This window comes from Salminus brasiliensis, chromosome 25, assembly GCF_030463535.1.
Source record: "Salminus brasiliensis chromosome 25, fSalBra1.hap2, whole genome shotgun sequence".
NCBI lineage: Eukaryota > Metazoa > Chordata > Actinopteri > Characiformes > Bryconidae > Salminus > Salminus brasiliensis.
The window spans coordinates 2,592,826-2,615,786 of NC_132902.1; the positions used below are offsets into that span (position 1 = coordinate 2,592,826).

General features: G+C 46.9%; 1 protein-coding gene across 3 annotated transcripts in view; it reads right to left on the bottom strand.

The window, feature by feature from the left end:
- Positions 1–13,995, bottom strand: part of mxi1 (max interactor 1, dimerization protein) — a 30,007-nt gene extending 16,012 nt beyond the window's left edge. For 2 of the 3 annotated variants that reach the window (XM_072671537.1, XM_072671536.1), the window contains exons 1-3: positions 13,675–13,995; positions 11,335–11,437; positions 8,338–8,367 (exon numbers count right to left, since the gene is read on the bottom strand). In XM_072671537.1, the coding sequence (XP_072527638.1) occupies positions 8,338–8,367; positions 11,335–11,437; positions 13,675–13,903 (362 nt within the window). In that variant the 5' untranslated portion in view covers positions 13,904–13,995. Of the gene's footprint in view, positions 1–8,337; positions 8,368–11,334; positions 11,438–11,580; positions 11,984–13,674 lie in introns of those variants that run through there. The other variant, XM_072671538.1, reaches the window with a different exon arrangement.
- Between the last annotated feature and the right edge of the window lie 8,966 nt (positions 13,996–22,961).

The following is a 22,961-nucleotide window of genomic DNA, read 5'->3' on the forward strand; positions in this document are numbered from 1 at the left end:
TCAGTGTTAAAACAGATAGTGCTGGCCGAGCCGGCCGAGCTGATTGGCTGAGCCCCGCCAAATGAACTCCACAGTAGCGCGCCAAATAATGACCAAACGATGGTCAGGTTCCTCTCTCTCTCGCGCTCTCTCTCGGCTATAGCCTCTATCGCGCTCTCATTCTCTCTCGCACCGGTACATATATATATCCTCTCTCTCCAACCCTCGTTACATCTGCTCTCTCTCATTTGCTCTCTCTCTCTCTCTCTCTCTCTCTCTCTCTCTCTCTCTCTCTCTCTCTCTCGCGCGCTCGCGCGCGATTATATCCACTCTCTGTCTCTCTTGCTCTATTACTCTCTCATTTGCTCTCTCACGCTCTCTCTCTCTCATTTGCTCTCACTCTTGCCCCAGTTATACCCCCACCCCCTCTCTCTCTTTGATCTCTCTCCCTCTCTCTCGCACCCTGTGATCTCCTCTCTCGCCCTCTCCCTCTCTGTTAAATCTGCTGCTCTCTCGTCCCGCAGTGTTTTGGGGCAGATTACACAGAGTGCAGGACTAGCTCAGTTACAGGCGTCCCATCTGCATGTGTGTATGTGTGCGTGTGTGTGTGTTTGGGGGGGTGATGGGGGGACAGAGGCTTGCGTGTAATCTGCCTCCGAAACGTGACGGATCGGCCGGTCAGTCACCCGTCCTCCGCACGCGTCCGTCGTGGTCACCAAACCCGACCACCGTAAGTGGGCGGGGCTTCACCACAGAAGGTCGCTTCGTCGGTACGTCCGCATTCAACAGTAGGCCGCGGTTGCCAGGTAAGGTGTAAGTAAGTGGCTCAGCCAATCGGACGTTAGATCGCAAACATCGTTAGAGATCATATTTACAGTTCATATTTTAACGCGACTGCTAAGCATGAGATCAAAGCGGTGGTTCTAGATAGCAGGTAGAGCAGCTAGGTTCGAGTTACAGTCATGGTGACGTCCGGTTACATTGACCACCACTGTAAACACATCGGGGTCTGTAAATTTCTCAGCGATGAATCGTCCCACACCAAAACCACTCCGGCTGGGGGTCCACCGCTCACCCCCTGAATTGTAGAGAGATTTTGAAAATTTGGTGGAGTCCCCCTTTAACAACTGACTGTGGTCCACTGGTCACTAATGATGGCTTATGAGCCCAGTGCACAGCGGCCCAATACGTCACCCAATAAATCCCATAATTATACGGCAGCTGAAATATTTAAACTCATGTGGCAATATCAGACAATATACACACACACACACACACACACACACACTCTAACAGCTGTGGTGGAGCGCAGCCCGCAGAGGCCCATCAGTAACACATGGATTAATTCACATGCCGAGCTCTAATCTGCCCAGACCAGCACACCCCACTCACATGCCATCGTGTGTGTGTGTGTGTGTGTGTGTGTGAGATCATGCAAAGCCTCTGTATGGGGGGGGGTGAATTTGGAAAGGCCCTGACCTCTCCCTCTCAGGGGTCAAGTTTTGGAGATGTGCTCACCCCTGGGACGCGTGAGCTTCTGGATTAGAGTCCAATAAACAGCAGGGGGATCACACACACACACACACACACACACAGATTACAAGAGAGGGCTCACACACAGAACAGCCTCCTCTCAAGCTGCTGCTGCTGCTGACATATACATACTAATACACACCATATGGACAAAAGTATTGGGACACCTGCTCATCCCTTATTTCTTCTGAAATCAAGGGCATTAAAAACGAAAAAGAGTCCAGGAATTGCTGTGAGGATTTGATGGCACGCGTTCAGAGACAGGAGCTCCCCGACTCTAGTTCTTCCACTGCTCCACAGCTCGATGCTGGGGGGCTTTATACCCCTCGAGCCCACCCACGCCTGGCATTATTAGGCAGCATGGTGCCAGTAGGTTCGTCAGGGAGTCCTATTCTATCGGCAGAAACAGGGTGACGGGTACTCATCGGGAAACCTCAGCAACCATAGATGACTGTGACAGCCTGTAATAGAGGAGAGGCGGCTATAGGACGAGGCAGGGCACCGCTGACCTCGGCCTCGGACTCTTCGGCCTCCTCAACGGCTCAGAGGAACCGGAGGGAAGCTTTCTCTGGCCCTCGTTTCAGGATCATACGCTCCTGCCAGTGGGTACAGGAGTGCTTTGGTAGCTAGCGTGCATTAGCATGTGTGCGTGAGTATGTGTGTGTGTGTGTGAGAGAGTGTGCACGAGCTGGATCAAAGATCAAGTTCTAAGCTGCTTTTTCCGGGCCAAGAAAAGCTTAAGAGGCATCACACACACATGAGAAGGAACAAACGGACCCAGTTCAGGAGGGAGTGGACCCCGCCTCAGATCCCACTGTGAATGAGATCCGACTGGGAAAAGGAAACAGGAGTCCAGACCTCAACATCACTGAGGCAGCAACAACAACGGTTACTCCGAACAACAGCCGGATCAACACCCTTCATTTCAGAAGGAACAATGAACGAGAAGGCGTCCAAATACTTTTGTCCTAAGGTATAGATGCCGAGTGTCCCGTAAATAAGGAACGCTGGAACAAAGGTGAAAGGATGGACCGTCAGAGGTCTTCCTCGGGCAGCACCGTATACCCACAACATGGGGGCTGATCTTTCTGAGAATGACTCAGGCCGGAACCCTCCTGAACGTCTCCTCCTCCCGTCTTCGGCGAACACTGTCCTGTACCTGTAGGGTACGGTCGATTACCCCACCCCGTTTACTCAAAACACACGACTATGAAGACGCCGCCGGGCAGAAGCTTCAGCAGATGAGCGTCAGACTGCATTTCTGGCCACGCTGACGGACGGAAGGCAGGCACTTAAACAGCAGGCCTTGCCCTTGAAGCAACCCAAGATGCCACAGTCAGTGGAGTCCGAAAACAACAAGGCAGACGACAAGAAGGAACCTGTCCGTTGCCACGTCAAACCACAGCAACACACGTGATGACTGTACCGTCGCAGACGTGGGGTTTCCCCAACCACGAGAGGCAGGAGGAGGCCCGGAGGAATGCAGACTGAGCCTCTTTTTCAACTGCAGCATCGCTAGGTAGCACGGCCCCATACGATCCTCAAGCGATCAAGCGATCCTCAGATCCTAGTGGCACTGCCCTAGTCCGCTGGACCACTGACCACATCCCCCCCCCCCCCCCCCCCGGATACATTCCTCCAAGCTGTGCTCTCCCAGACTCCGGCTGCTGATGGCAAGCGGAGCGCCTGGCCCTTCATGATTGGCTCTGAGCAAGTGTTCCAATACTTCTGTCCACATACTTATGCCCACATAGGGTGGATTAGCCTAACGTGGGGCACTTCTGCATGGGGGTGTGTGTGTGTGTGTGGGGGGGGGGGTTATCTCCTGTTTGAAGCTTGCCCCACTAAACAGAAGACTAGGAGAGTCCACCGGGGGCGTTAGTCGTACCACGGCTGTGTCCAGACGGAGACGGTCGGACCGTGTGAGGTGAAGCTGATCAAACGGCCGTCTGCTGCACGTGTGTGTTTTATCTGCCTGTGTGGTGGCGTGCGAGCGACCGGAATGTGGTTTCAGGCCTTTCATCTTCTTCCTGGCGCCTTCAGATGAGTTCCTTTGTCATGCCTGCACCCACCCCTCCACAACATACACATACACACACACACACATGCCTCAGATGCATACCCTGATAGACACGGACCGGCTGCCGGGGGCCGCTGCAGTACAGCCATCTGTAGGAGCGTATCATTATTATTATTATAGAACAGCTTGATTATTTGTTAACCAATCAAGCGTCTTCCTGAGCTTCTAGACCAATCAGAGCTCCAGATGAGCTGGGGTGTGGGCGTCCTGATGAATCCAGGTCCTTAACTATGTGAACCGGTAATTTCGTTTACCAGATGAAGCAAATCCCAGCACTGTCCAGGAGAGAAGGCTTTCTACTAGGTTCTACTAGGCACTGCTGTGAGGATCTGATCGCATACAGAGACAGGAGCCTTCCTGAGGTCAGGATAAGCTATGTTTAATTCCCCTGATTTGGGAGGAAACACTGATTGAACAGGTGTCCCAATACTTTTGTCCAAACAGTGCGCAAACAGAAACAGCTACAGAAGGTTGTAAGAGCGGAGAATTAAAGAACCTCTGAAGGAACCCTGGAAGGAACCCGTGAAGGAACCCGTGAAGGGGTCATTCGGAGTGGTGGGGAGTGGAATCGGGGGTCTTTGGAGTGAAACACTGGTCAAGTTTTCTTTGGGGACTTTTTTGCTGCACAGCGCCCTGCACGTATCCCTCCACCGCCAGCGCTCCGGAGGCTTTGTCGGGCAGCTTCCTTGTTCCTTTGCTGTGTCATAACAGCCTTTGAAGTGTGAAGACAGCAAGAGCGACCGCCGAAAGAGGAAATGGCAACCACACGGCGCTTCCACAACACAATCAGCAGACGCAAACGAGCAACACTGCGGCTTTTGGTCGTCCAATCAGTCAGCTGACACACCCGGCGCCCGGAAGAACCAGACAGTGTGGGGAAACGTGACATGAAGTGTGCTCACGTCAGCAGAGGCATCGGCACCACCGCTACTACTGCGCTCGTCTTGCTAGGCTTCTACAAGACCTCTGAAGGTGGTGTCTGGTGGCAAGAAGCTCCAGTAGGTCTCTAGGAACCACTGCAGTGGCACCGTGGTGCCAATAAGGTCAAGGGCGACCATGGCTCCAATCTTGCTGCCACGTCCACAGGACACTTTCCGAGGCCTTGAGGGTCCTCCTAATATTCAGGGGTTCCTTCACCAGCTTCCTCTACAGGACCTCTGAAGGTTATGGAAGGACAACTGGTAAACGGCCAACAAGGTCAAGGGCGACCCAGGCTCCCGTCTTGCTGCCACGTCCACAGGACCCCTTCCGAGGTCTAGGGGTACATCTATATTATTCAGTAGGTCCTCCACCTCCTGCCAAAGCAGCTTCCTCTACAAGACCTCTGAAGGCGGCATCTGGGTGCAAGAAGTATCCGAAAGAGTCCTGCGAATAAAAACCGGACCACCAAGCGACCTTCTTCCATCGCTCTACGGTCTACATTGTAGACGCTTCAGGTGGCGAACAGGGGTCAGGCACTACGATCCGAGGGTCGCCGGCTCGATTCCCGGGTCAGGCTGCTTGCCATCGGCAGCAGGAATCAGAGAGGGCATGACTGGCCTTGTTCCCTCAGAGGTGGGTCGATGGCACGTCCTCCCTACGTCACCGAGCTGGGGAGTTGGAAAAGAGGGGGCGGCTGGCTTTACATGTGCTAGTCTTCGCCCTCCGAGTGTTGCTAGTGACAGGGGGAACTCACGGGAACGGGGAAGTTTGGAAGTAGAAGTGAAATCTGCCGTAAACAAAGCGTTACGGGGGTGAACACGGCGGCGGCGCCTCGAACCTGTCGCATGCAAAGTGAAGGCAAATGCGGCTCATGATGTAACTGAAGGTGTACTACCGGAACTCGACCCCTCGGACCCTGGCCTCGTCTGCTAGCGCGGTCCGAGTGGAGAGTCGCGGAGACTTGAAAGTGAAGCTCAGATCCGGATCGGGTGCACGTGGGAGGAAGCAATAACAGGCTGGCGAGGTGGGTGAAGTTTCGGCTCCGGTCGTGACATCAGCGCCTCTAACCGAGCAGCGCCAGCCTGCCTTTCCGATGACACACAACAACGTCTGGCTGCTATCTCGCTAAACCAGTCGGCCGAGCAGACACACGCACACAAACACACACACGCGCTCACACACACACACACACACCCAGCGACACATGAAAGGGTTGCTCTTCAAGTGTCATTCGATTTGGGTGGAGAAAGAGAGAGACGAGAGCGCGAGCGAGAGACACTAGACAGTACACAGAGACAGGAGCCTTTGTTTACCATCCCGCTCGTCTCACACACCCCTATAACTCACGGGTACATGCTTAGGCAGATCCCTGGTAGTGTTGCACCAATCAGCCAGAACATTAAAACCACCTGCCTACTACTGTTTAGGTCTGAGGTGGGGCCTCCATGAGCGCCCATGACCCTTGGAGCACTTTTTGGTAGGTGCTGACACCCCACAAGACCTGTCTGATGTTATGGTGGAGATTTCACTTGCTGCCTAGTATAGATCCACCCCTAGAAACATGCTACTGGGAGCGGCCCACCGACGGTATCCACCTCAGCAGTCAGAGCGGGTTTTAATGTTGTGGCTAATGTTGTGGGCAATCTACAGCATTTGGGCTTTCATAATACATGCATGAATGTGTGTGTGTGTGTGTGTGAGTGAGTGTGTGAGCGCGTACATGTACAGAAGACCCCCTCCACCCACCCGGGGGCCTAACCCAAATCAGATAAGGCTTTCTGGAGGAGACACGCGCCTGTACGCCGGCCTGCACGCATTCCACTCTCTCCAGGAACAACACATGCTGATCAGACCGCAGAGCGCCGGAACACCGTATTCCTGCTGAATGACCCTGGTGGCTCGTTCTTCTAAACGTTCTCAGACTGTTTAAGGAACTTTGAAGCACATTAACACCACCCCCTACCAACCCCCACCCCTTACCCAACCTACACCCACCCCCTGCTTACCCCAAATGTAGGCAATCAGCGGAGACATGTTTAGTCTCTGAACTGTGCTTCTGAAGTTCTGCACTGGAGCTGCCACTATGCAGTACATACTAATTATTCAGTACCTACCAACTACTCATTAAGTAGTAATTGTTCAGTACATACACATTCAGTACCTACCAACTACTCATTAAGTAGCAAATATTCAGTACTTGTACATTTAGTACCTACCAACTACTCATTAAGTAGCAAATATTCAGTACTTGTACATTTAGTACCTACCAACTACTCATTAAGTAGCAAATATTCAGTACTTGTACATTTAGTACCTACCAACTACTCATTAAGTAGCAAATATTCAGTACTTGTACATTTAGTACCTACCAACTACTCATTAAGTAGTAATTGTTCAGTACATACACATTCAGTACCTACCAACTACTCATTAAGTAGCAAATATTCAGTACCTACACATTCAGTACCTACCAACTACTCATTAAGTAGCAAATATTCAGTATCTACACATTCAGTACCTACCAACTACTCATTAAGTAGCAAATATTCAGTACTTGTACATTCATTACCCACTAACTACTCATTCAGTAGCGATTACTCAGTACTAACTACTCATTAAGTAGCAATTACTCAGTACCTACACATTACTAAACAAATTCAACCAGTTGTAGTAAAATGTAGTAATTACTCAGTACTTACTAACTGTTCCACAAGTACCGATTATTCAGAATTTACTATTTTTCCAGTAAGTACAACCTTTAAAAAGCACCTATTAATTATTCAGTAATTAGATATTATCTATAAACGAATGATTCGAAGCACAAATATTTCAGAGTCTACATATAATCATTATTCCGTATCAATTAATTATTCAATAAATAGTAATCATTCAGTACATATTATTTACCTACTTATTATTCAATGAGTACTATTCTTTCATTGTTCGGTATAATTAGTATAATTACTTAGTATCTCAAGTATAATTATATTACCAAAAGTAAAAGATTATTTAGTATCTACTGATGAACTTATTGTTGATTATTATTGTCTACTGATTATTATTGTTCAGTACCTACTAATTATTCAGTATTCAGTATTTTTTTATTATTTTAATACAAAAGTAATATTCATTCTGCTTAAGCACTTATTTATTTATTTAATAATAAATAATATTAATAATAATAATAATAACTTCTATCATATTTAATATTTAATAACTACATATAGCACTGAAACATCTTCACATGACCTCACAGGAGCATTTCTATTGGTCCGTCCGGAAAATTATTCACAGTAACGCAGTTAGCACTATGCTAACGGATAGCTACAGAAAATGATATTTGATGATGACCTGAGATGCGAACCCTTCGTCCTGTAAATACGCCTAAATCGGAGCGTAAATTGGGCGCCGCTGGCTCGGCGTGAAGGTAAGGCGAGCGATAGCGTCCGGTTTCAGCCCCTGCGCGAGTGCTCTCGGGCCTGTCATAGGAAACCGTAGCGCCGTTACATAAGGGGCTCAGCTCGAGGTGCTGAGGGAGGCAGAAGGCCGCTCAGATTAGCAGAAGTGGGTCACCTCTTAGTTTCACTTTTGGCGGCCTGTTGCCGAGGCCGGAGCCCCCGCAGACGGAAAATCCCCGCTGGCTCTAACGGGGGGCCCGTTCCTGCGAGCTTCGAGCGAGCGACTGGATTAAGAAGGGCTGGACCCTCTGCATGTGCATCGAGCATGAGCAGCGGCTCTGGCAGAAACGCTAGGCTAGCTGCTGGCAGCTGGCTTCCATTCAGTGTTAGTGCACTTGAGGAACGTGAAGAGAAGTCTGGACTCACCGATTCTTCTCCAGCTCGTTGTGTGTGGACCTGCAGGAAACAGAGGGAGACCCCGCATTAAGATCACAGCCAATAAAGCAATAAAGCCCCCACATAGCATAAGCTCATATCTCCATTTCCCCCCCCAGAAGATCTCCATTATTCACTTTCTGACCTCGTGTGAATCGGGCAGTTGTTCTTCACGTTGTGTCAGAACTTCATGATGAACTGACCAATAGAAACACTCCAAAACTACTGTATTGGTCCATCCATCCAGAATTATTCACAAAGAGGAATTTCGAGCATTTCTATTGGTCAATCCATCCAGAATTATTCACAGTCTAATTCAGGGCGTTTCTATTGGTCAATGTAAACAGAATTATTCACACAGTGCAATTTCGAGCGTTTCTATTGGTCCATTCATCCAGAATGATTCTACAGTGTAATTTAGCAGGTTACCCGTTTCCGTCGGTTACGGAAAAAGCGTCCAGCGTAAACTCCGGTAGCTAAGCAGGCCAACAGTCCGCCGTTTACCTGACTGACCGGGTAACCCGTGGTAAAGTCCGAAGACGGCTCAGCCAATCAGATTTTAGGACTGGAAGAGACAGCGTACTGAACCATGTTCAGACGTCCACCGCTGTGGTCAGCACTTCTGACACCAACAGCCTCCTGATCTGAGCACAACACCTGACCTCAGGACCATCAGGTGTGTCCGAGCGGTGAGAACACCAGTGTATGAAAGGCAGGGCTCAGGAAACACCACACACACACACACACACACACACTCACACACGCTCAGGGATAGAGCACTCTGAGCCTGTGGAGCGGCTGGAGCATTGCACGGGTTTATTCATTCATCTCTATACGACCCACCCCCACCCCCACCTCCACCTCCACTCCCACCTCCATCTCCAGCAGAGGTTCCATCATCAGCAGGCTTACGGTCTTACAGGCTCGTCCACGAGGCCGCTTTGGCTGACCAGCAGAGAAAGACGGGGAGCAGTCGGGGTCCAGTATCTGATGGCGTCAGATACTGGAAACAAAGGACAGAATCTGGGCCCTATATAAGTGCACGTGAGGCATCGGGCGAGCGAGTGCACGCGCGAGCCATAGAATAGGCTCTCGCTCTGCCGCTCTCTCACTCGGAGCAGGAGCCAGTGTGTTGTTAATAATGTAAAGTGAATCAGCCTCTTTGTGTGGCAACACACTGAAGAGGGGCTCGCTCGCTCACGCTCTCTCTCTCTCTGGGCGAAGTTGGCCCAGCGCTGGCCCAGGAGGGGGAACACTTGCTCCGCAGGTCATGTGGCCACTCTGCTTTACAGCTCATGCCACGTGTTCTGGCGCCCCGCTGCTCAAACGTGGGCAATATGACAAAATGCACAGCGTGCTACTTTAAAGGGCAAGTCCACCACATGTTTAAAATTTCTTTACAACACAGTGGTTGGGATGTGAGCTCACGCTCAGAGTGGGTTCGGGCTGGGATGCTTCGCCGCAGAGAAACGCGGCAACTCGTATCTCTCTACAGTGGCGGTGAATGGAACCAGGCGTCGGAGCGACTCCAACATAAACACAGCCCTCGTATTTACGGTCTTGAACCCAGCAGTGAACCTGCACGGGTCTTCTGAGGTTCATATGTGACGATGCCGACATAGTGGAATAACCTAGGGACTATTTTGCGGCGCAGTGCCCTGCACGTATCCCTCCACCATGAACTCGTAGCCCAGAGCTTTTGGTATTCGAGTGTACTCGGAACCATTTGGTATAATAACTAATAACCTGTCTACAGGCTCTAAAAGTGGGATTTTACTGGCCATAAAGGTGTTCAGGGTTCTAGACAGGCTGCAAAGCAGGCGGGATTGCATGCGCGACTGCAAAAGCCACACGCAGGCAGTGATAATAGGCCTAAATGGCTGCGCGTTCCACAGGGATGGCAATAAATGCTATCACGGTCATAATCGCTGTGTTTACCCAGGCAGCCTGAGAAGGGCTGAATGGACGCTCTTGCTCGTCCAGCACACTCAGACAGGTATGCCAGCAGATCAGATATCACACACACACACACTGCAGCCCTGCTTTCTTTCTCTTTCGCTCTTTCACACACACATAGAGGGCGACTACGCAGATGTCTCCCTCTGCTCGGCTTGCACAGACCTAAAAATCACTCATCAAGAAGACTCAGGAACACCTGCCTGCACACACACACATGCATGCATACAGCCCAACACTGCAAATGCATGCACAACTACTGCCTCTCTGTCCTTTCGCATTTACAGAGCGCAAAATGCACGCTCCCGGGGTAAAGCTGCACCTGGTAAAAAAAGGCACGGGCGCATCAGAAGCCCCCCCCATGCTATTCAGCACGCCACGTTGCTCTATTCACCTTGGCAGCTAGAAAACAAGGCTCGCTGTAAATAAAAACGCAGTTAGGGACAGTGGTAAAACTCCGACCTGCTTCCCAAAAACGAACGTTTCTACTTAACGGCAAAAATTGGATATTCGTAGCCGTAGCAAAAACATGGACGGGACACTAATTCGATTAGAAATGACTGCGCGCGAATTGAGCCAACACGTCCCCTCAATATTTACAGTGTTCGTTTTGTGCGAAGGTCGGGATTTTCACCCCGGTCCCTAAAGCGCCATGCTGCAGAAGCAGCGGCAGCAGCAGCAGCGCCGTTTGACAATCAGCTGATGAGAGCTGTGCAAACTACCCCCCCCCTCCTCCTCCTCTTCCTCCTCCTCCTCCTCTTCCTCTCTCTCTCTCTCAAGTGAAGTGACCAACACTCGCACCTGCAAAGCGTCGAATAAAGCCTAAAAACCACCGAAAAATGCAGATTTGTCACCGATAAAGTGACAAATACCCCGCTAGCGCCGGTCAACGTAATGCGACACCGTGCTCGTAGGTTAGCCACGTAGCGTAGCTTAGCTTAGCTTAGCTTAGCTTAGCTACCCCCCTACCCCCCCCCTCTCTCTCTCTCCCCTCTCCCCGAGTCTGAGGTGTTGTCTGTGGGGTTTGCTTACCTGTTGTGACTGCTGTTGTACTTTTTATTCCGGAATTTCCTTTGTCTCTGGTAGGTCGAGCTCTGAATAGACGGAAACGTCGAGGCATATCCGTGCTCGCACTCTGCCACCAAACAGAGAAGAATGGGAGAGTCACCAACACCACCAACACCACCAACAACACAGAGCAGAGCACCTTCAGAAAACACGTATCTCCAGGACTAAAGGAAAGCCCTGAAATACGAGCGTAGCAGCAGCGAAGCCTACCTCTCTCTCTCCTGTCTAAAAACTCCGCAGCCTCCAGTAACCTCTGGATGTTCAGCACCGCGGTCATACTGAGGTTTCCGAGCCGAGAAGGGTCTGTGATACCACGACGACAGCTATTGCTTTTACACACTATCGCGTTAGTCCTGTGTCTGCTGGTTCCGCTGGGTGTTTATTTTCGATGCTTTTTGCCCCCCTCCTTCCTTCGCGAGCGTTTCCCGAACCCTGTAGCTAAAACACAGCTTTAAAAACAGCGCTGGGCGTCGAAATAGTAAAAAAGCAAAAGGTACGTAGGAAACGAGCGGCTTTAAAAAGTGTATAAAATGAATAGAAACGGTACAAAAATGCCCCCGAAAGCGCCGCGGCAGCAGCAGCAGCAGCAGCCTGGAAAGTCTCGCTGCTTGGTGTCTCTCCTCCCCCAGTTTGTTTACCCAGCTGAGAGGAGGAGGAGGCGGCAGTGCGCAGGCGCGGCAAGCGCCAACGTCGCAGCGCCTTGTGGGACGTGTAGTATTTCCACACGGCTCCCCCGTTACGGCGCACTTTTTTTTGTTGTTGTTTATTTTATTTTATTTATTTTTTTTTTTAACCTTTAAGATGCTAAACTAATGGTGGTCTCATGCTAATGTGTTTTAAATATAATTTAACTTCCTAATTATTACTATATATATATATATTATTGACAACAGCGGATTAATTCATCATGTGAAAACGATAACTATGCTATTATAGAATAATAATCGTAATCATTTGTAGAGCACTTTTATCTGCATGAGTGCAGTTTAAAGTGATTTACTGTGTGTTTAAACAAAAAAGAGCGGAAACTAGCTAGCATTAGTTAGAATAAGTTAGAATAAAATTAAAAATGATAAATGAGCACGGTAAAGTTGATATGATATAAAATAAGTTGAAAAGCGATGTAATGATGATAATAATAATATTTCTGTTAATAAAAGCGCTTCTCTCAGCTCCGTCAGTTTGTTGTGGGTGCGGGTGGATTTAACGGCCACCCTCCTCAAGCCAGGCCCAGCAACACGTGACGTCAGGGCAGGCCTGGCGTGCGATTGGAGGAGAGGCCGGCGAGCGGTGCCAACACCGACGTGGCGGGCCAATCAGGAGCGCGGACGGTGTCCATGTGGAAAGCATGTGAGCGCGCTCGCCCCGCCCCTCCCCTCCCGCCCCGCCCCGCCACCAGGAAACAAACACGGAAAGTTAGAAAACCTGGATCCAGCGGCGGGGCGAAGTTGTAGCTTCTGCGATTTGCGCTTTTCCGACCTCAGATCAGTGGATTAAACGCAGTCTTTTAAAAGCAGCTGCGTTTGTTTGGCCTGGTGTTCGAACAAAACCACGGAAATCTGATGTTATTTAGCTGCTGTTTGGTCGAAGTGCGTTAGCTAGCTAAATCCAGCTAGCATCCCAGAGCTAGCGCTCAGCAGCACGAGCCTGGGATCAAAGCTATAAGGAGTTCCAGCAAAGTTCTGCACTGTTTATGACCAGCTACCCCCCCCCCCCCCCCCCCTGGTCCTGCACTGTGATTATGCAATACTGCACCTATGCAGACTTCCCAGTTAACTCCCAGTGAACACCTGCCTCCCTCCCAGTGGTGCTCATCCAGAGGGGTGGGGGGGGGAGAGAGAGAGAGGGGTGGGGGGGTGAAGTGGAGAAATGAGCACACAAAAGGGGCCAGACTTGGAAAGGAGCTTTCCTCTGCCAGCACGGCGGGGCAGATTTACAAACTGGGGCACCAGCGAGGGAGGAGGGCGGCCTGAAGGAGCAGAGCAGAGCAGGGCAGTGAGGAGGAGGAGGGGGGGAGAGAGCACTGGAGCTGCACCACCACCACCACCACCACCATCATCATCATCATCATCATCATCATCATGACCATGCTGGTGGTGCACTCTTTCAGAGAACACCTCATCAACCAGAAGCAGAATATTAATACAGATACAAAGAGTCCAACTGGGAAGCTCGAGCCTGGGTGCCTGATCACTGGGTGAACTCCGGGCTCCTTTGTTGTCTGAGGCTGCCCCGGTGCCCCCCGAGCAGCAGCAGCCCCCCAGCAGCAGCAGCAGCAGCCCCTCTCCAGCGCAGCTCACTTACTTCCATCCTTCCTCTCCGCGCTCTCGATGTAGCTGGCCGCCTCCAGCAGGACCTGGACGTTTTGGAGGAAGGTGCCTATCTGCTCCATCGGAGAGTCCCCGGAGCCGAAGACGTCATCGAAAGGGCAGCCAGACACGGCCAGATCCCGCCGGTGCTCCTCTGACGGCTCCGAGTCCAGGAACACGTCGTCAGCCTTCAGCTCCCGCCGCTGCCTCTCACTTCTCACCATGTCTGCGGGAGTTCTGGTCGTGTTCGGTGCTGGTTCGGAGGACTGGGGGGATGTGAGGGAGCCTGGAGGGTCTGGGCTGCTCTCTGTTCACTCAGTGAGGAATCAGCGCCTATGGAAGAGAAGGGGGGGGGCAGGAGCCAGGAGCTCCGCAGGGTCCTAGTGCCCGCCCCGTTCACCCTCCCTCTGTCCTTTCAAAGCAGTGAACGAATCGGTTCTTCTAAGTGAATCATGTGTTTAAAGCAGACAAATAAATTATAATAAATTATATTAGAATGTTTAAATATTAATTAGTATATTATAATATTAGTAGTATTTACACAATTAATTATAATTGTTATTATTAATAATATTATTATTGATAATAATGCATATACATAAATTAATTTAGAATATTTATTAGCATAGACAATTTCACAGATTAAATATAATTAATGTTTTGTAACAGATATGCTTATACTTGTGTCAATTGTCTGGCAAAAACAATTGTATAAAAAATAATATTTGTTATTAGCCTAGAATTTAATATTTCATATTTATGTCCATGTTTGGCTTAGAACTGCTATGACAATATAATATTTGTGATTAGAATATTTATTAGCATTTTATTTTTTACAGTGATTGTACATATAATATTATATATAATATATAATACTATATATTAATAATATTCAAATAGCAAATGTTTTTGGAGCATGTATGCTAGTGTATGATCCAGTTTAGGCTAAAACTGTTTACAAAATATAATATTTGTTATTGAATCATTAAATAGCGCAGGTTCACAGTTTAGCTTGGAAATAAGATTAATAAACGTTCGGTAGCAGATATTATATTATATATATGTTAATGAACTGTGCTATTAAATATGTTAGCATAGTTTTTTTTTAGCATTTTTTTAACATCATATATGGAGATGAGAATGAAATAACTTTTATGTCTATGTTTAGCTAAAAACCAAAACATATATATTTGTTTTAATAATATTTATTATCATTTAATTTATTATCATATATTCATTTAATTTTATATCATTTATTCAAATATCAAAAATTGTTTGATTCATGTATGCTAGTTTAAGACCCAATTTAGGCTAAAAACAACTATTAAATTAACTTTGCTGTAAAATATCTGTTAGCGTAACTTTTCAACATTTTAACATCATGTATGGTGATGTTTGCTAACATTTATGTCCATGTTTAACTAATAAAAATTAATATCATGTAATATTTGTCATTAGAATATTTATTAGCATAAGAAACGTAGTGTACACCAAGTAAAACATCACATATGGAGGTAATTTTGTATTATATGTGCTAATGTTTATGTCCATGTTCGTCTAAAAATGCTAATAAAAGGTAGCATTTGTCGTTAGAAATTATTCTTAACTTCTGCAGATTCCAACATCAGATATGGAGAATAAAACTGACTGTTTGTAGCTTGTATTCTATTGTTTTTGTCCACTTTTACACAAAACCATTAGCAACATGCTAATACCAATGCCAATAAAATGTAATTTTACTATGAAATATTTGTTGGCATTGTAGTTGTCATAGTTTAAGCTCACTGAAATGTTATATAGGATGACTTATATGTTAATCCATATGCTAGGTCCATGCTAAAAACATGTATGCTAATGTTTAAAGCCCTGTTTAAGCTAAAACTTTATAAAAAAAAAAAAAAGATTATTTATTAGCACATATTAGACATTTTTTTACAGTTTAAGCTGGAGACAAGAACAAAACGTTTTTTTTGTAGCAAATATTCCAATGTTTATGTCCATACTTAATAATAAAACAACTTAATAAAATGAATGTTATATATTTTTATTAGAATATTAGCATATACCCTTTTCACAGTTTAAGCTGAATCAGACTATTTGGATTAGAAAACTTTGGTTTGGGCTATGTTAGATTAGCATTCATGCTAATGTTTATTAATATTAATTTGAATATTGGAAAACATTAAAATAGTCTGAAATTACTGAAATTTTAAGTGTCTCATGTCAGATGATTCAGACATTTGATTCTTTAATCCTGCCTGTTCAAAAGAATCGATTCAGTCAACTGAATCAAACGTTCCATAACAAGTTCTGACCGTGTTCTCAGGATTAGTGCAGTACCAGTGCTTCCACCTGCGCCATACCTGCCAAAGTTAGAGCTTCAAAAGAGCGGCACTTCATATAAGATATTATATCCCATTTGATATTAGCGAAGTTAGCATTTTACTGAATCATTTCCCCACATTTCTTTACTGATCATAGCATCTATGCTTTCCCAAGCTGTAGTAGCTATGGTATCCACCCATAGCGTATAAGCGATTGCTACACCCCTCCGAAAGTTTCGTAATGCCCACTATTGCATCCATAGAACGGTTATGTATGGTTACGCCACTCTCGCTTAGCTTTAGGCCCCGAATTCAGATTCCAATACAGGTCTGATTTGGTAGCAGTGACAGTAGCGATCCTTTGGCCTACAAGATTCTGAGGTGATGTTTCTTTAGCTATGCTAACATACTTCAGTCCATAGTTGTGGCTAACAGCGATTCCCACAGTGTCCGAAACCACATAAGCAAGTCTATTAGAGATCACTAAAGACCTCCACGAGGTTTGGGGCGAGTGGGCGATGATTTCGGCATGCAGTTAGCACTGTGCTAATTGCTGGAGTGTTAGCTTCCCTTGGAGCCTCGTAGCTCCAGCTCAAAAGCGAAGATGCTAGCTAATCTGACGTTCCTTTAGGGCCTTTTTCAGACATTTATAGAAAATTGGGGGTAGACGAGTAGGCCAGAAGCAAACTTCGGGCCGCAAAATGCGTGTTAGCTGATTGGTTATATTTAACGTAAAATTTAGCGTGATTTTTTTTTTAAATATGAGCATCACTGAAGCTTCACTACCAGCCAAAGCAGACCGGGTTGAGCTCAAGCTCTAACGCTTGCCTTAGCATGTTAGCTTCGTTAGCATCGTGTGGGCTGGGCAGTGGAGTGCCCTTCTTCGGCACTTCAAAGTGTCCAGGCGGGCCCTCGGCCGTTTGAAGTGCAGTTCACAGAGAGCATGAAAGAGCGACGCCGAGTTAAAGCAGCGCAAAGAGATGAGGAAATCAACTCCGTGGCCTTCAGCCGCGAGTCGAGATGTGTGTGTGTGTGTGTGTGTGTGTGTGAGCGAGTGTACTGAGCGTCCATTTGGTGGACCGGACTACAAAGTGGCTCACTCTTTCGCATCTGAGGATCAAGGGAGTTATTGTGTGTCCTTAAGCGAAGCACGGCTGCTATCAAATGTGCAATCCGAGGCTGTACCATGTTCCTTGAATGCTGTAGATACGCCTAATCACATTTCACTGATGGTTACCATGGAATTCACCGCTGCATCGCTGCGGCCATAACTACAGGCAGGGCCGCCGTATGAAAAGGGGTGGTGGGTGGTGGGGTTTGGGAAGGTTCGGTGAAAGGCCTGTGATTGACAGGGGCCCTGAAAAAAATGTATTAATCGAGTATTTAGGGAGAACTGTTAGAGTTGGAGTTGTGGGGCCCCCAGTGTAATATCTTTTCAAAGGGGCCCAAAATCCCAGGCAGCGCCCCTGACAACAGGGGGGCATTAGGTTGTTACCCCCCTCCCCCAAAAAAAGGGTTGGGGGGGCGGCGCTTCAGCACACAGCGAGAAAAAGCCATGGTAGCGAAACTGCTAGAACAGTCTGAAGACTGTGCAGTAGTGTAACTGTATTAACTGCAGGATATGGGGTTGCCAGATTAGCCATTTTCCTGCCAAACAAATTGAAAATGAATTAGGTGGCTGCGTTATTATATTTCTTAATATTTAATAAAAGATGTTAGTGGGTATTTCTGTGTTTTAAATGGCAACCTTTATGGCTAGTTAGTAGTAGTTCTGCTTCTGAGCTAGTTGTGTCGAGTCGTGATTGAGGGTGTAGCTAGCAGGGGAACGTCTGAGCTGTAAAATATCAAATATAACCACCTAAATTAGCTACATAGCTACATTACATTTAGCTCACGTTTTGGTGAGGAAATTCACATTATGGTAACGTTATGGTAAAATGTTCTAAATACAAGAAGCTAGCTGACTAGCAAGCTAACTAAATTAGCTACATAGCGAAGTAGATGAGGTAGCTCACATTAACGTTATGGTAAAATGTTCTAAATGCAACAAGCTAGCTGACTAGCAAGCTAACTAAATTAGCTACATAGCGAAGTAGATGAGGTAGCTCACATTAACATTATGGTAAAATGTTCTAAATGTAAGAAAGCAACTGACTAGCAAGCTAACTAAATTAGCTACATAGCGAAGTAGATGAGGTAGCTCACATTAACATTATGGTAGAATGTTCTAAATGCAAGAAGCCAGCTGACTAGCAAGCTAACTAAATTAGCTACATAGCGAAGTAGATGAGGTAGCTCACATTAACGTTATGGTAAAATGTTCTAAATGCAAGAAGCCAGCTGACTAGCAAGCTAACTAAATTAGCTACATAGCGAAGTAGATGAGGTAGCTTACATTAACGTTATGGTAAAATGTTCTAAATGCAAGAAGCTAGCTGACTAGCAAGCTAACTAAATTAGCTACATAGCTAAGTAGATGAGGTAGCTCACATTAACGTTATGGTAAAATGTTCTAAATGCAAGAAGCTAGCTGACTAGCAAGCTAACTAAATTAGCTACATAGCGAAGTAGATGAGGTAGCTCACATTAACGTTATGGTAAAATGTTCTAAATGCAAGAAGCTAGCTGACTAGCAAGCTAACTAAATTAGCTATGTAGCGAAGTAGATGAGGTAGCTCACATTAACGTTATGGTAAAATGTTCTAAATGCAAGAAGCTAGCTGACTAGCAAGCTAACTAAATTAGCTACATAGCGAAGTAGATGAGGTAGCTCACATTAACGTTATGGTAAAATGTTCTAAATGCAAGAAGCTAGCTGACTAGCAAGCTAACTAAATTAGCTACATAGCTACATTACATTTAGCGTAAGGTTTGGTGAGGTAGCTCACATTAACGTTATGGTTAAATATTCTAAATGCAAGAAGCTAGCTGACTAGCAAGCTAACTAAATTAGCTACATAGCTACATTACATTTTGCTCAAGTTTTAGTGAGGTAGCTCACATTAACGTTATGGTAAAATGTTCTAAATGTAAGAAAGCAACTGACTAGCGAGCTAACTAAATTTAGCTACATAGCTACATTACATTTAGCTTAAGTTTTGGCTCACATTAACGTTATGGTAAAATGTTCCTAATACAAACTAGCTAGGTTGCTTGAGAGCCACCTAAATTAGCTACATAGCGAAGTAGATTAGCCAAACGTTTTGGTGAGGTAACTCTTGTTAACATTATGGTGAAATGTTCTAAATGTAAGAAAGCAACTGACTAAATTAGCTTGCTAACTAAATTAGCTACGTAGCTACAGTTTAATTAACTCATGTTTTGGTGAGATAGTTTAAATTAACGTAATGGTTAAATGTTCTAAATGCAAGAAGCTAGCTGACTAGCAAGCTAATTAAATTAGCTACATATAAGTAGATGCAAGTTCAATTAGCCTCCTAAATTAGCTACATAGCGAAGTAGATTAGCCAAACGTTTTGGTGAGGTATCTCTCGTTAATATTATAAAATGTTCTAAATGCGAGAAGCTAGCTGACTAGCAAGCTAACTAAATTAGCTACATATCTACCGTTTAAGTAGCTCATGTTTTGGTGAGATAGTTTAAATTAACGTAATGGTTACATATTCTAAATGCAAGAAGCTAGCTGGCTAGCGAGCTAGCTAAATTAGCTACATTGCCTAAAAAAGATGTATCCAAACATTTGACTGCTGCTATAAACTGTGCGTGACACAGAAAGGCCTCAGAAAGGTCACGTCCTGGTGAGTAAGTGAGTGTGAGTGTGTGTGTGTGTGTGTGTGTGTGTGAGTGTGTGTGTGTGTGTGTGTGTGAGTGTGTGTGTGTGTGTGTGTGTGTGTGTGTGTGTGTGTGTGATTGATCCTCTCGCAGGTGTCGCACCCATAATGACACTTTACAGCCGTGTCATCCTGTTCCCGCCACGCCATCTCCTCGTTAAACTCCACTTCAGGCCTTTAATTAAAGGAGCAGTCCTCATGTCCGCGAGCGTCCGGCGTCACACTAAAGGCTAGGCGACTGCCCGGCCCCGCCGAGTCCTGCTGCCTGACTAGGGAGGACTCATTCCTCCGGCTTCGCCATGGCGACGCCTCCTGACCTGCCGGGCCTGCTCAAATATTTAACACGGTGTTTCACTCGGAGTACGAACCCCCGCCGGACCTCCACACAGAGCCTCGGATACCGTGGAGTTTAACCGAGTGCGCTCGAGTTGGCGCTCGAGCTACGAGGCTAATGGAAGACCAGGGTCGCTAATTAGCATTGCGCTAATCAGACACTTGCCTCAAAACTGTCAACACAAGAAAATAGCCCTGCTGCAACCAAGCCCTAGCTACATGGCGACTATTTTTTTCGGTTCTAGGTAGCTCACGCTAACACTTACTGCAAGTTAGCCAGCTGACTAACGAGTGTTAGCCTAAATTAGCTACATTTAGATACAAGTAGATTAGCTAAAGTTTTGGTGAGGTAGCTCACGTCACCATACTGTTACAATGTTCCAAATGCAAGTTAGCCAGCTGTTTAGCGAGCTAACTTGGGTGCACGTTACCTAGCTGGCTAATAAGCTATCTAAATTAGCTTCAAAGCGGAAATGGTTGGTTAGCTTGAGTGCATGTAACCCAGCTACCTGAATTAGCTTCATATTGAAACCCAGCTGACTAGCGAGCTACCTAATGTAGCGGAACACATAGTGGACGTGTTGGTTAGCTTGGGCGCATGTTACCTAGATGGCTAATGAGCTACCTAAATAAGCTATACAGTGGAAGTGTTGGTTAGCTTGGGAACATGTTACCTAATGAGCTAGCTAAATTAGCCACATAGCGGAAGTGTTGGTTAGATTGGGAGCATGTAGATAATTGGGATTCAAATAATTAGCAAATAATTAGCATGCTAGCTAATACAGCCGAGGGGGTAGCATGCTAGCTAAAGAGTAGCATGCTAGCTAATGAGCTAGCTAAATTAGCCACATAGCAGAAGTGTTGGTTAACTTGGGTGCATGTTACCTAGCTGGCTAATGGGCTAGCTAAATTAGCCACATAGCAGAAGTGTTGGTTAACTTGGGTGCATGTTACCTAGCTGGCTAATAGGCTAGCTAAATTAGCCACATAGCAGAAGTGTTGGTTAGATTGGGAGCATGTAGATAATTGGGATTCAAATAAAATAATAAAGCGCTAAAAAAACTAAAACCGCAACCACTAGATAGCATGCTAGCTAATACAGCCGAGGGAGTAGCATGCTAGCTAAATAGTAGCATGCTAGCTAAATCGGCTGACTAAGAAGCAGCATGCTAGCTAAACTGACCGGCTAACGGATTGGTCCTAAATGGTCCCGCATTGCATTGTGGGATATTAGCGTCCGTCCTAACTGCGCTCAGAAACTCGTCTGGCTCTTCGTGCTACTTCGTGTTACTGTGACGGCTAACAGATGGATGGACTACTAGCTACGTCAGGCACCAGCCGTGGCTCGGCTGTGGAAACTAGACGCCTGCCCTGTGATCTACGCCTGTCTAATGAGCGTCACCGAGGCGCGGCGAGGTCCTGAAGGAAATCAAATGCAGGAAGGTTTCAGCTTCCGAACAGGGAAGACGAGTAGGCCGGAGGGGATGAGAGGAAGTCATATTATTAAAAAAATCGTAGCCGTGATTGCTAGCCATCCCTGTCAACTCCCAACACACACACACACACACACACACACTCACTCAGCAAGTCTGCAGAGCCCCCCACTTTTGAAGTGCTGCGTAATTCGCCGGAAGCTTTGATGGAGAAAGAGAGAGAGAGGTGTTTTCGTCATATTCACGATGTGTCCAAATGTTTGTGGACACCCCTTTTAATGAATGCATTGCTTACCCAGCTTATCTAACCTCTCTAGAGAAGCACGTCCAACAGAAAAGGGCCCATAAACCGATGAACCCCCCATTAAGCTTTAAGCTGTGGAGCAATGGGACGGATACTTTTGATACTTTTGGAATGAGGTGATGATGGGCTGGGGTGGTGTTCATCATCCAACATCCACTGAATGCAATCAAATCCTCACAGCAATGCTCCTCCTCTAAAATCTAGTAGAAAGTCTTCCTCCCCGAAGCAGCAGCAGCAGCAGCAGAAACAGTTTCTTTTTAATACCCCTGAGTTCGAAAGATAAATAAACTAACAATACATTTGCAGGTGTCCCAATACTTTTGTCCGTATGGAGTATGGACTTGCTGAGTGTGGGCTATGGGGAAGTAGTAGAAGTAGTGCAGGCTGCGGTTGGAGGTATATTGAGATGACTGGGGCGCAGGATATTGCATTTTCACTTACACACCCTCTGACATCATACACTGCAGTGTGTGTGTGTGTGTGTGTGTGTGTGTGTGTGTGTGTGTGTGTCACAAACAGCCTCCGTGCTCAATTGTTTACGCCTCAGAAGACTCCTTAGTAATGTGAATCGTAAACCATAGACCTCCCAGCTTGAGGGCTGTGAGTGTGTGTGTGTGTGTTTGTGTGTGTGTGTGTGTGTGTGAGAGAGTGTGTGTGTGAGTGCAAATAGCACCGGCTTTGTTCAGCCCTGTTTGTTCTTCTCTGACTGTGTTTATGTTTGCAGTGTCTGTGAGCCAGGCGTGGAAGTAGCATGGTCTCGGTTAGCCCCCGAGTGTCCCACCCTGTGTGAGCACTTCCTGTTGCCCTCATTGTAACAGGACTGTAAATTCGCACCCTGTGTGACCCCTGCTCGCACTATCCCCCCTCAGAGCGGCTGAGCCGGCCGCTGTTGGCCTAGGCTTTGTTTGGCTAACCTGCTCTCCGTGTGTGCTCTGGGCTGGCGGTGGCCGGCGCAGCTGCCGAGCGTATGGCCGGCGTGTGGAGGGTCGTTTCTGGGCCGGGATAAAGGCCGCAGATGTGCTCTTTTGTGGCTACTGTTACACAGCTGAGCAAGCTTTAGGTAGCGCTAGCGGTAATCCCATTGACACCAATGGGGA